Source organism: Pollachius pollachius (assembly GCF_949987615.1).
Source record: "Pollachius pollachius genome assembly, chromosome: 2".
NCBI classification, from domain to species: Eukaryota; Metazoa; Chordata; class Actinopteri; order Gadiformes; family Gadidae; genus Pollachius; species Pollachius pollachius.
In genome coordinates this window covers 43,854,286-43,868,741 of record NC_136935.1, presented here as the reverse complement: position 1 = coordinate 43,868,741, position 14,456 = coordinate 43,854,286, and the positions used below count along the sequence as shown (strand labels likewise).

Here is a 14,456-nt window from a genome sequence, read left to right as displayed (position 1 = left end):
GCTCTGTCTGTGTGCATGCATGGCTCTTTTTCGCGCCGTGACATTATCAGTTATGAATGTGTTTTAGTTTTTGTGAGTCTTTGTGAGAAATTGGACGTGAGACCTAGAGTCTCATGGTCATCATGACATACCCCTGAAAAACCAATCCATCCGAGCTGGGCTGAAACTAGCTAACTTACCACAAGCTACATTAGCTACTGCTAAGTTAGCAGTAGCAAACTTACCAAGTTAGCAAAAGACAAGACAAAACACATTTAATTAACTCAACCCACTGTGATGACAAACAGTGGAGCAGGCACCAGTTTCTTCGTGAGGAGAAAGGAGAATGTCTCTGTGCGACGGCTGTGGGTTTCTCCGTCATATTGAGCTCACCTGCCGGGTACACAATCAGCTCGGCCTCGCGCTGGAGATAGACGGGGGTTACGCGCGACACGCAGTTACACTGAAGTTTAACTATATCAGAGTTATCAAGAAATGGCTTTACAAAATAGTTTTCTCTCTCTTTTATTTTCAAATAAACTATCCATCTTAGAGATCTCTGATTCTAGCAGGGTAATCCAAACTACCGAACCGACTTCGATGTGGTGAAAATGAGAGAAAATGGCGGCAGCAGAAAGGTTTTTTGCCTGTCAATGGTTTTTTTGGACTGTCATTGGCTGCCTACGTCAGCCAATGACAGAAGCGATTATCCGTACATCCTTTTGACTGACATTCTTAATTTCAATTGAATCATGTTTCTTAGTTTGAAAACATTTCACTAGTTGAGAAGACATAAACACAAAATTCAGAGTTATCCCAACTGTTTCAATAATTTGTAGTCATACTGACAATGAATTAGAAGTTATCATGACTAATGGGCACAACTATTTTTTACAGTGCAGGCGTGTGAAGAGCCAGCCCAGACAGCAGCCCCCATGCCCAGGGAAGCCAACAAAGCCATGTCACCCCCAAGGAACACACGCAAACTAACAGACAGCCCAGCACCCCTTTAGCCCTGAAGCAAGAAATTGAAGATACAAATATCAGTATGTCGAAGTTAAAGAAAAAAAAAGAAAAATATATATATATATATTTCATATTACTGATACTATTAATTATACTACACCTGAGGCCTACTACAACTAATTGTCCCACCTGTAAATATATATAACTACCACTAGAGTTTGCCACCTTCGGATTTGTCTACAATGTGAGAGGGAAATGAAAGAGACTCTTGTAAGGACACCTTAAAGTCATCCTTTACTTTTGTACGATAGGCCTATCCATCTAAACATGAAGGCTGTCTAATAAAAAATGAACAAAGCAATACACAAGCTTAGTATGAAACTTACCTGATCCAGTCAAGCACTTTATTTGTTGCACAGAGCCAATAGGAATTCCTCTACAAGAAAGTTGATCGAATGCAGGTCCAGCCATAATGCTATCTGAGGGGAAGTTGTCAGAGCCAAATAGCACATTTTATCCCTGAGAGAGGGAGGTGCATCAATAAACAAGAGACAGTTACCACTTGCCTGTAACAATTAATTAGATATTGCTATTAATATCTTTACCAAATACATAGCATTTATATTTCTGTAGTTACTATTTTTGAACTTTGCTTTTAATATAAACATAATATAAGGCAGATGTGAAACCAGGAGGCATATTATAGGCCTAACGAACCCATCGGATTGGATCTTACAAACATTAGAATACTAAACTTCGTGGAAGTCAATGTGTGCAAAAGGTGAAAATATTCTTTATTTAGCTCAATAGCAAAGTAAAGCAGACACATATTCACATGATAGGCCTAATAGGCCTAACATCCATAAGTAAAAAAATAGAATAGAGATTGCATAGCTACATTCAAATAAATGTTGGTTGTCAAAGTACTTCATTTTATAAAATAAAAATTATAAAAGTGCAATAGTATTAGCAATGGGTGAAGACAACAGTTTTTGAGTCGTAAGATTGTTTTACTCCAAACATTATCATTTGATATTTTAATAACGGCTCAGCTAACTTGGTCAGAGTGGATATAAATTTGCAGTGTGATTCAAAATTGGCTTCACCTCTGTAAAGCGCCTGCATTTTCTTTCAGATGCGTGTAGCAGCCCTACTTACCATGTAGTTTGATCACCAAAGTAATGACAACAAAATTACGTGACGCAGATCCTACATTTTCACTTTTACACGTAATGTATACTGACTATAAATGACTGGACTTCATTACATAAACGTACACAAAGACTCTAAAAAGGGGTTGAATAATAGGCCATCTTTCCTCAAACCAAAGTAGAAAAAAATGACATGACCTATAGTGGGCTTTCATCCGTTGAATCTCACCCAGAGCTTTGGTCCAAAGAATTCCTAAAATAAATATATACAATATATTTCCCACATTAAACTTACAGCTTAAGAAATCTCCATGTATGGTTCTGGTTAATCCAATAGTACCACTATTTTTATTCTCCCTGAATTAAACCCATTTGGTTGCTCCGTTCTTGTGCCATTAAAACTTCATAGACCAAATAATATCCCAGACAGAGCAGGGGGAGGAGCCGTGTGTAAGAGGATTCTTCATATGTTTGATTCGCTTGTGTGTGGACCGCTCCGGGACGCCTAGGGGGGTTCATCACACAGAGAAAGAGAGGGTTATTATTTTTAGACACAATCAAATTGTACCTTTCTTTTGCCAGTCCTGAGAGACACAGTCTAGTAAAGAGAGGGTAATCGAAGAAGCGTTTGCAGGGCTGAACCGGGAGTGATACAGAACAGCCCATGGACTCGGTAGTGAACTTATTCTGACCTGTGACTGACTGGATCTGAATGTACTGCCGAAGCCTGAGTACTTCTTTGTGGTTTGTGGACAGATACAGGACAAGAATTTGCCATACTCGTCTCTCACCTGTAGGGGGCAGCAGAACACCATCAACAGATTGCCATTGATACAAGAAATATCAAATATCAATACCACACACGCACACGCACATACACAGACACGCACACAGACAGACACGTACACTTGTCCTACCTGCTTTGACAGCAGACAATTCAGGAGGAAGATCAGCACCCCCTGTAGGCCGTTGAGGATGGTGAATATGTATGCAGCCGCCAGGGCCCCCTCCTTAAACAGGAAGACCCCAGAGAGCCACATCAGGCCCAGCACACACAGCTGAGCTACAGCCGTGATTGTAAAGGCTCTGTCGAGAGAGAGAGAGAGAGAGAGAGGGAGAGGGAGAGAGAGAGAGAGAGAAAAAACAAAGACATTGTAAGGGTTAGGAATGAGAGATAAGATAGATAGGAAGAGATAGATAGAGAATAAGGACATCACCCTAGATAGAAGATCAAACCAGTGATAAAATAGAATTGTGATGATCCTTCAATCACGAATAAGAGTAAGATGTGCAGTTTGGACTTGGACCTTTGTAAATAGTTCATTGTCTGTTGTAAGGAAGGGAGAGAAGGAGGCGGTTTGATGGAAATAGAGAAACCCCATCTGTAGATTACAGAAGTGGGGCAATGCAAAACCTCTATATTTCCTTAACTCACATTCTTTCCATTCAGCAGAGCCCTGTGGGACCACCTTCAGGAAGCTGGAAGAATCAATCGCCTTTTGACTCTGAATACTCTTTATTTTGCTTTACCTCTCTCTCTCCCTCCCCACCCCCCCCTTCTCTCACTCCCTCCCTCTCTTTCTCTCCCTCTTTCTCTCTCCCTCCCTCTATCCCCCTCCCCTCCCTCTCTCTCGCTCTCTCTCACGCTCTTCCCAGCTGTCTTCCTTTCAATCCCTCTTCCTGGCTCCCTCCCTCCCTCGCTCAGTGTAATCCCTTTAGTCCGTGCATCTGGCAGAGGGTTGTGTTTATGACAGTATGTACATCAGCGGACTGACAAATAACACATGCTGGGGACACACAATGCACTCTGCACATTGTAGAATAGCATGAGAAACAAAGAGCTGTATTCTTACAGTGTATGCACACACACACGAACGCACAGACAAACGCACACAGACACACACTAACGCATGTACGTACGCACATACACACACTCACACTCACGTACACGCACACACATGCACACTCACACTAACGCACGCACGTACACCTATATAGACTTGCACGCTCACCCTCACACTCTTACGTACACGCGCACGAAATCAAATGCGCGAACACAGATGGATAAATGAATCCATGTGGCGGCTGACCGTATTTTGTGCAGGTGGGTGAGGTCAGGGTTGAGGCTGGAGAACTTCTGGGCCAGCTTCCAGATGGTGATGCTGAAGAAGAACACGTTGAGGCCAATGACGACACACACCGGCCCGAAGAAGCTCCAGATGAGGCCGTGCTCCGTCGACAGCCAGCAGCTATGGGAGGGACACACACACGCACGCCCACACACACACACACGGTCACATACAAACACAAACGCACGCCCACAAACACACACACACACACGGTCACACACAAACATACGCCCGCCCACACACACACACACACAGCCGCAGACAAACACACACGCCCGCCCGCACACACACACTCACACACACCCGCACACACACACACAGCCGCATACAAACACACGCCCGCCCACACACACACAGACGCACACCCGCACACACACGCCCCCACACACAGACACACATACCATGACGTCATGGACTTGCCTAAGGAGCAGGATTCACACACACGCACATGCACGGGCATGTTTACAAAGATACAGAAGAGTGCATGGGAACAGTCACTTACTCAGACGGAAAGCAGGGAGCTCCCCTTATTTGTCTTGCTTAGATAGTCACTTACTGTCAATGGTGCACACACACACACACACACACAGATAAACAACTTCCATTCACACACACACAGACCCACATGCAGGAATTTACAGAAAAACACACACATACAAACAGACGTACATACACACACACAAAGATAAACACACACACAACCCCCCCCCTTCCCCACACACACACACATAAACCCATTTGCACACACACACAAACACACCCACAGACCACGAAACACGCATTCACACGCCCACATGCAGGAACATACACAAACACACAAAGATAATCAAACACACACAAACACACAACCACAGCCGCCCTTACATACTATTGGTCAGTGCCGTATCCTGTGGGTCTGCTGATGGCCGAGATGATGACGATGACGAGGGGCGTCCCGTAGCCCACGGTGTATAGGTAGCGCGGTCGGATGGTGGTGTTGAACACCAGCACCACCATCCGGTAGAGCTGCACGCCCTCCAGCAGCATCCAGCTGAACGCCCCCAGAAAGAAGAGGTGGAGCAGGCCGGCCACCAACTGACATCCACCCTGGGGTGAAAGCAACGCGTCAGAGGAGAGTCTAAACCCATACAGTAGCTGTAGCGACAGCTTTCCAATAAACCCGTCGCTCCAAAAAAAATCTTCCAGAGGTGAGTATAGTTTGAAAGTTTACTCTACTGAAAAGATGGACTAACAACTGATGAATGGGAACTTGTTGATGGTAATGAAATCAAAGAAATAAAAGATAATGCACAAAGATGTTAATGACAACGACGACGACGGTAAACAAAATATCAGGAGCGCCATTAATACCCTTTGTCCATAACTCCCGCCGATCCCAGTGCCCAGGTAGATTAAACGCCACCCATGTGTCAATCAAACGGAAGTGACATGAACCAAAAACAGTGAGCAACCTATCAAAATATACCAATAAACAAAACAGACTCAATATATATTTTGGCCCCTACAGTTAGTCTCTAACTGCGGCTGGTTCTGCCTCGTGCGTGTACTGAGTTGAAACATGTAGCCCAATGACCTCAAAAGGAACTTCCTGGTGGAGGATAGGAATTTATTTTCCCATAAGTTGTGCACACCTGGGGTTGGGTCTTGGAGATGCCTGCGAGGAAGACGAGGTCGGCCAGGAAGAGGCAGATGCAGAGGTGAAGGTGGATGGTGGTGCGGGTGCCCTTGATGGAGCGGCAGAACATGAAGGTGAGGATGCACAGGACCAGACATAGCAGGGAGACGACCAGGCACAGCTTGGTCAGCAGCATGAGGCCAAAGGTGTGCTGAGAGGGGAAGAGATCAGAGCCCATTAGATTAGACTAGATCAAATACAATGAGATTGCATCAGATTAGATCCAGTCAGATTAGCTCAGATTAGATAACCCTAGATTGGATTGGATTAGATTAGAAAAATATCAACTAGACCATAGACTAGACTAGATACTATTCCATTAAACCAGACAAGAGTAAACTAGATTAGATTAGATTCGACTAGATTAAATCGTTGTGTGTGTTTGTGTGATTGTGATTGGTCGGCCCCGGGTTCCTCACGTTGACGGGGTAGAGGGCCATGAGCACGGCGAAGCTGCTGAGATGGGTGCAGCTGCAGACGGTGTGGGAGGCGTTGGAGGAGACCTGGGTGCAGCCGCGGGTGGACCAGGCCCCGCCCTCCTCCTCCTTCCCCTGCAGCCCGCCTCCCGCAGCCTTCCAGTAGGCACAGGTGTAGCTCACCGCAGCGGACTCATTCATTTCCTGACGATGGCACACACACACACGCATGCACGCACACACACATTCAAACACTTTATTTGCCTCTGATCTTTTAAAAACTGGCTTTTAAATAAATACATGCATTTGAGGAGATGTCTTGGTTGGTGCCTACCTCCAGGTGTCGTAGGGTGAGAATGACGGGCTGGTCTAGGTGCTGTGTTTCAGGGTTGGAGACCAACGCCGACACCACCTTGGAGAACAGCTTGTAGCTGGGCTTCCTGTCGTTCTTGTCGGGTAAGGTTATCTGCTCAAAGGACTGGTTCAGCATAGTCTCCAGGTTCTTATAACTCACCAGAGCAGCGAGGGCAAAACCTGCGGACGCAGGGTGAAGAGATATGGAATCAAGTCACAGCAGGAGTGGAGGCTTTTGGGTGAGATGAGAGACTGAACACAGGAGAGAGGAAGGGAGAGGAGGGGAGGAGAGAAAAGAGACAACAGAGTGTTAGCCGAGTCGTTTTTGTCTACCAGGGTAGGTGCTGTTCCCGATGGCCGTGCTCCAGTCCGCCTCCAGGCTGGCGTTGGTGTTGGTCAGGTGCACCGGTCCGCTCGGGGGAGTCGTCTTCTTCCACACCGTGATCTTCGTCTCTGCACACAAAGAAAATATGATTTGTTGCAAAAAGGGCATGCGCACTGGCAGGGCCCTGCGCATCGCATTGATCCACTTTATAGTGAAGTGTCTCCGATCGAAGAGGATCCGGGGTTGTAAGCGATGATGAAGAAGTCATATGTTGTCATGTGTGTGTGCATGCGGCCACCTATCTGGCTTGTGTTCAAGCTGGTTTGGTTCTCAGGGAGTTGGGGGCCGATGAGTTTGATGGAGTCCTCCACTGCGCTGAGCAGGCTGCTCACGGCCGCCACACTGTCGCCCGTATTGTTGCTGGACAGGACATCCGCTGTCAGGTCGAAGAGGCTCTGCCATGTCGCAGCAGGACAGAGGGGACACGGGATTCAGGAGAGCAGCACCGCTGTGTGTGTGTGTGCGTGTGTGTGTGTTCGTGTGTATGTGCGTATATGTTCGTGTGTGTGTGTGCATGGGTGCAAAGGTCTTCATATAGGTTTGTGTTTGTGTGTGTGTGTGTGTCTGCGTGCCCATGCACTGCCTCTCTGTAGTTTTTACATTGAGGAGCACCGTGGGTCCAGTGGTCTTGTTCCCATACGGGTCCGGTCGGGCCAGCGCTAAACAGCTACTCTTCATTTGGGCCAAGATTTCTGCCAGACCTCCATAAGGCTGGGGAGAACGAGAGACCCCCAGAGAGAGCAGGCTTTAAAAATACTTCTAAAATACTGTGCCAACTGAGTAATGACATAGTGATGCAGCACTGGGATGTTGGCAAGACAACACTGGAAATGCACCCATACCACTTCAGTTAGCATGCAAATGCATTATGAGCACCCTCATAAAGCAAGCATGTTATAATCACCTGCGATGACGCTGCAACGGGACCCTCGAACTGGTCACATTTCAGCTCTAGAACAGAAAACACACACATGTCTAAAAGCAGAACATCCGGGACATGACACCCACCTAAACACATGCCTGTGATCATGTGAGAGTGAGGTCATGAATTTATTTTAAAAATAAATTACCACTCAACCCTGTTTCAACCGAGTTTTGTTATGAAACTGCAATAAAATAAGTCATTAAAGAAGTCTAACTTATCTTTCCAACTTATCTTTCCAACCGCAAGATTCAAGAGCTGTGTCTGTGTGTGCGTGTGTGTGTGTGGTGTGGCGTGTGGTTTATGTGTGTTTGTGTGTGTGTGTGTGTGTGTGTATGGACAAATCTGTGAGTTTTACATTTCATCAAGCCACTTCTTAGTTGAGCCGAACTAATAACCAGGGAGACACCAGTGAGCAGATGGTAGTTCTTGGACTAAGAGACAGAACAAACATTCACTTCAAACACTTCGAACCAAGTATGCTGTCTGGATCTGATATCAATGTGAGCTATTGGTCAAAACACACACTCCATGAACAGTGTATTATGCACAGATAAATACAACTATGTCTATAGCAACACTAAATGTTGTTGCTGGTAGCACAAGACTACCAGCAAAGCTCTCAGCCCCAACCTTTTTAAAAAAATCATAAACCAGAAATGTGGTCAATGTAGGTTTTACATAATTTTCTACTGCAGCTATTTACTTCATGAAATATTTCTGAACTAGAGAATTCCTCAAGAATAAAACAACTCAATCCATCCACGAAGTTTTCAACTATAAATCGCTTTAGTCTTGTGCACTTTCAACCCCCCCCCCCCCCCACACACACACACACACAGACTTTGGGGAAAAATCTCAGGCAACAATAGCTGTTGCTATTGATAGCTAGAACTACATTTCAAGACAGATGAGGCTGTTATTGATAGACCGTTCATACTGCTATAATTTGCACAAAATGGTGTAATTGAATTACCCGAACATGGAGTTCTTTCGTTGCCATAGTTAGTGAAGCCGGTTGGACACTCACACCAGAAGCTCCCATTGGAATTTGCACAAGTGCCGTTAATGCCACAAACACCTTCATTTGGCTTTGCACCATCCTCACATTCGTCAATGTCTGGTAGGAAGGGGAGGGGATGAAACACAGTGGAGAAAGACTCATTATACTGGATATGGTTGAGAAACATTTACAGTTGTGACAGAAAAAAGTAAACAACATCCACACAAACAAATGTCTCACCAATGCACGTTTGATTCATAGCATTCTGCTTCGTATACCCTGAGTGACAGGTACAGGTGTAGTTTCCAATGGTGTTGTTGCAGTTGGCATTGAGACCACAGATGTTATTAGTGTCCAAGCACTCGTTGATGTCTGTCACACCATGGGGAGGGACCACACACAAGGACATATAGGAATGTTATTGGCCCACACAAGATGGCAGTATATGCAAACACACATAGGCAGACCTCCAGAGACTCTGGCTTGTAAGCACATGGTCCTCAAGTTGGTCATTATTTGTCCCCACAAGATGCGCAAAAACACATCCTGCACCAAAGTGAACAGGAACGTACCCAAACACTGTCCGTCGTAGGTGAACACGAGCCTATTTTTCAACTCCTTGTACCCAGGCATACATGTGCAGCAGAAACTCCCCGGAGTGTTGATGCACATGGTGTGGTTTCCACATATACCGACATTCTGTTCACACTCGTCTTCTGTCCCTGTGCACACATATTGAGTCATTAAGTTGGAGGTACTTTTCAAAATCATAACATCAATGGGCAGGTATCTATCTAATGGATGCCTTCAGGGATATTGGGGATCAAACCCAGAGCATTTACATTACATTTTACATTTAGCAGACATTTATTTCCAAAGCAAATAAAAAAACATTCATACACACATTCACAATCACACACTGACGGAGGAGTCATCCACACAAGGCGAGCATTTAGGGTTAGGTGTCTTGCTCAGAGTCACCTTGACACTCAAGGAGGAGCCGGGGATCGAAATAGCAACCATCAGGTTACAAGTCAACCAGCTCTCCTTCCTGAGCAAAGCTAACCCCAGAACTATTTAGCTGGGAGTCGCACACCTATGCTACCCATCTAAAACAACATTACAGAGGAAGATGACATAGTTACCATGGCCATCATTAGGGCCATCACCTCGGCCTTCATCTTGGCAGATAGAAGAGACACCCTTGAGCATAAACAGTAACTCTGTGGAGGAGAGAGAAAGAGAGAGAGAGACAGAGAGAGAGAGAAACAAAGTTAATTTCCAAAACATTCTGCCTCTATTCTATAAGTCAGGCAGCCATGACCCAAGCCAAAGAAACAATCTTCAGCAGTCAGACATTTGAGTTTGAGTCTCATTCTTTTACAAGACTTAAGAAGGATGTTATGTACAGTCTAGAAACATCCATGCACCACTTCCCCCATCTCCCCGTTGATCTTATCCCTCTGCAGGAAGCACACAACCTGCAGAGGGATGGTTCTGTTATTTCTTTCTTTTTGTGCCATTTGTCACCAGATTGTGTTCCTACTCAATGTCTTCCAGATTTCTATGTTTTCTTGAACCCTCTCATGCATACCGCTGTCTACATTCACTGAGAATACCGTTGCAGCTCAACAATACACTGAGTGAGTGGGCAGCAGACACTGTATTTAACTGTGAGGCAGATTGGCTGTGATCACAACTCATTGGGCTACAGTGGGGTCTTTGTTGACGGTGGGGCAGGGGTTTGCAGACAAAACGACCAGACAAAACATCCATGACTTTTACAGCGCTTGGTTGAGAGCTGAAATGTCTGGCCGTGTCGGTCAGCATTGCTCTCTCATAAGGTGTCTCTAACTCTCCCGATCTCTATGTCCAACCCCTCTCTCTGTAGGAGGTCGAGACAGATTCGATGGCAATTGTGTGTGAGTTCTTCATTTCAAAACAGGACTTATCTCCACCAGACCCCAAGTACATAGAGGTGAACTAGACAGTATATATTGTGTATTTCTTTTGTAGTATTTGATTCATTTAAATATTGAATACTAAATCATGTTGTACACATTTTAGGAGCTGTAGATTTTTGAAAATCTGATTTTCCTCATTGCATCATAATTCAATGTATAAGTGTGTATGACATATTTTCTCCATCTCAAACACATTGATTTTCTCTTTTTCATTTTCACTCTTTGTCTTTCTCTCTCTCTCACTCCCTCTCTCTCTCTCTTTCTCTCTCCTTCTCACACACACACAAACAAACAAACGTAAGGCACATGACAAGACTCACCCAGTATAAGGAGGATGATTTTCCCCGCCATTTTAACTCCTAAATAGTTGTGAATGAACTGTAGTCGTATTGTATTCCGTCTGCTACTGAATAGAATAGGCCTGTTGATCAAGCAGAAGTCCTGCAATGCCTATAGGTTTATCCGTAGTCAGACGAACCAGTGAAATCCAATCACCAAGTCGTAGAAAAAGTCTAAAGAAAGCCTGAATCTCCTTCAGGAAGTTCCTTTATAGGGCGATATTGTGTTAACACTTAATCCTCCCGGTCTGTCTCCAACAGTTTCCCTTTCACACACTCTCTCATTCTCAGCCAACCTCACTCAGTGCTCACGTACTCGCCCCTCTTTCCTTCTGCCCCTCTCTCTCTCTCCCTCTCTCTGTGTCTCTCTTCCTCTCTCTCTCTCTGCCTCTCGATTTCTCTGTCTCTCTCTTTCTCTCTCTCTCTCTCTCTCTCTCTCCCTCTCTCTCTAACTCTGTCGCTCTCTCTGCCTGACTGACTCCCTTTCTCTGTCTCTATTCCCCTCTCTTCTACTTTTGCTCACGCACAGTCTTTGCATTTAAACACTACTTTGCTTTGCTCTATTTCCTTCCTCCCCCCTCACACACACACACACGCACACACACACACACACACATACACACACACGCACAGACACACACCCTGCATGTATGTATGGCCGTTTGTTTTACTTCTGTTTCACTTAGTTTTTTTCCGTCTGGATGTTTGGATTGTGTCACGCAATTACCTTTCTGCCTCACACAGTTCCCCCTTTTAGGCTGCTAGGGTTGTGTTTTAACAACTCTTCAGACAGTCAATCTCGTGGGAAAAGCAGTGAAGAAAGAGTAAGAGTGTGTGAGTGGCAAGGGAGAGAGAAAGAGAAGGGAGAGGGAAAGAGAGACTGGGGGTTGAACACAGAGGGGGAGGAAGGTTAGGGTGGCTGAATCTAAACAGCTGCTGCTTGAGTTTTTCCAGTAAGTAATCTAATAGCAGTTCTCACTACTCTCTCTCTCTCTCTCTCTCTCTCTCTCTTTCTCTTTTCACTGGTAAATGTAGATGGTATGAATGGACTGCATTTATTGACGCTTCTCTTCCCTGCACTTTCCCCCACATATCTACTCCTCTCACTCCCACTGTGTGTTATAAGCTTTATTCGTGTTCCCAACCAACCCCAGAAAGAAAGTAACCCCATTGGACTAGATGAACATCTAATGCCTCTCATGGGAGTACCTAAGACTAAATCATCTGGGGGGTGGTCATGGAAAACTCAACGCGGTTCATGGATGGAGTCGAGTCGAGAATGGGGAGGCAAAACATCGCCCCCAGAAGTTAAAGTCAAGCAAAACAAAGTTTGACCTTTGCTGTGCTGAAAAATGCAGAACGCAAAGTTCCCTATTGAGGTTTTATAGATGCCCTTTCTGCCTGACCACCTTTGCGAGGTAATTGTCCTTGTTGAGCTGTAGTTTACGTGGTGCGGTGTGAAATTGTCCGCTGTTTGTACATGTGCTCTTGTGCTTCTATGATGGACAGGGGAGTTTCCTGTTAAATCACTACTTCTGTGTTTTCACACAATATTACCGTAAATAGTCAGTAATGCTTGCTGCCACCCATCTCATCCCATCCTTACTCAGAGACAGACACAGAGCCAGAGAAAAGCATTCTTTATTGCTGTCTTACATATTGATGTGAAGAGCTTAAATCATAGTTCTTGTCTCCACATGACAGACGCTTTGAAACTCTCTCCATCCTTCAATAGCTTTGCTCTTTAAAGACAGAGACAGAGAGGGAGACATACAGAGACAGAGAAGGAGACATACAGAGACAGAGAAGGAGACATACAGAGACAGAGAAGGAGACATACAGAGACAGAGAAGGAGACATACAGAGACAGAGAATGAGACATAGGGAGACAGAGAATGAGACATAGGGAGACAGAGAAGGAGGCAAAGCGAGACAGAGAGGGAGACAGAGAGAGACAGAGAAGGAGACAGCGAGAGACAGAGAGACAGAGAAGAGGACAGAGAGAGACAGAGAGGGAGACAGAGAGAGACAGAGAAGGAGACAGCGAGAGACAGAGAGGGAGACAGAGAAGGAGACAGACAGAGACAGAGGAGGAGACAGAGAGACAAACAAGGAGACATAGAGTGATAGAAAAGGAGACAAAGACAAAGAGAGGGAGACAGAGAAAGACAGAGAGACATATAGAGACAGATAAGGAGACAGTAAAAAAAGGGACAAAGAGAGACATAGGAGACACTGAAGGACAGAGGAGATACAGGGAGACAGAGGCGGACACTTTGACAGATAGAGAGGGAGAAACCGAGAGACAGAGAAGTAAACAGAGATGGAGAGATGGAAATAAGATGTACGAAGAGAAAGAGCGATAGCACAAACCGACAGACAGGAAACAGCAGAGACACCACATCTCTTCAATAACGTCAGAGACACAAGTGAAAACGCAAGTGGAAAACTTAGGACTTCAGGCTCGTTCACATACAGGTTTACTGTATGTGAACGAGCGCTTTAATAGTGTAGTCGTACAAAGCGTAGAAGATTCTTCCCAATCCATTTTCAATATAAAAGTCCCGGTTCAGTAGCTTTCATTTTTTCAGCCTTACTTTGACAAAAGTGTAATTTGTTTGTGTTTGTTTGTCTGTTGGCTTTGTTTGTTTACCCACATGTGCATCCCTTCATGGATGGTTGTGATTAAGAATCTGTGATCCCTTAAGGGAATCTTGTGGAGACCATAGTCATGTGTCTCTAGGTTGTTTATTACTCACTCTGTAGTGCTGGACGATACAAACTATTTACTATCACCCATGGTGAACCATGGATATTGTTTTGGCTTGTGGTGTTTGTTAAGGATTGATCCTGAACCGGATTACATTGTAATATTGCTTATGCAATGCTATGTCATTCTGAGGTGTATGCTTTTTTTCAATAAACAAACAAAAGCAACCCTCTGCTTATTACTCACCTATGGTGTTGAGGACACTCCTTCTCATATGCCTACTTCTTTAGATAAGATTCCAATGAATGATGCTAGATACCAACGACAAATGCTAACAGTGAATCATTGCTGATCCCTGGTAAAGTGTTCTCCTCCAGAGTGAGGTCAGAGGTCAAAGACACAGTGTGACTCTGAGTCACACTGCCCCTGATCCAGTATGAAGTAAGGCTGATTTTAAAGGAGTA

The 14,456-nt window shown here is 44.9% G+C and overlaps 1 protein-coding gene across 1 annotated transcript; it reads right to left on the bottom strand.

Annotated features, from left to right (window-relative positions):
• Positions 1-1,716: 1,716 nt before the first annotated feature.
• On the bottom strand, positions 1,717-11,726 carry LOC307070771 (adhesion G protein-coupled receptor E5-like). Its single transcript, XM_079729413.1, has 17 exons — positions 11,265-11,726; positions 10,126-10,203; positions 9,553-9,702; positions 9,221-9,352; positions 8,954-9,097; positions 7,960-8,006; positions 7,656-7,766; positions 7,294-7,450; positions 7,004-7,123; positions 6,651-6,850; positions 6,320-6,520; positions 5,857-6,051; positions 5,094-5,311; positions 4,187-4,345; positions 3,014-3,182; positions 2,789-2,887; positions 1,717-2,601 (listed from the first exon to the last, which is right to left on the bottom strand). Exons 1-17 carry the CDS (start codon positions 11,293-11,295, stop codon positions 2,560-2,562), a joined length of 2,253 nt encoding a protein of 750 aa, XP_079585539.1. The 5' UTR covers positions 11,296-11,726; the 3' UTR covers positions 1,717-2,559.
• Between the last annotated feature and the right edge of the window lie 2,730 nt (positions 11,727-14,456).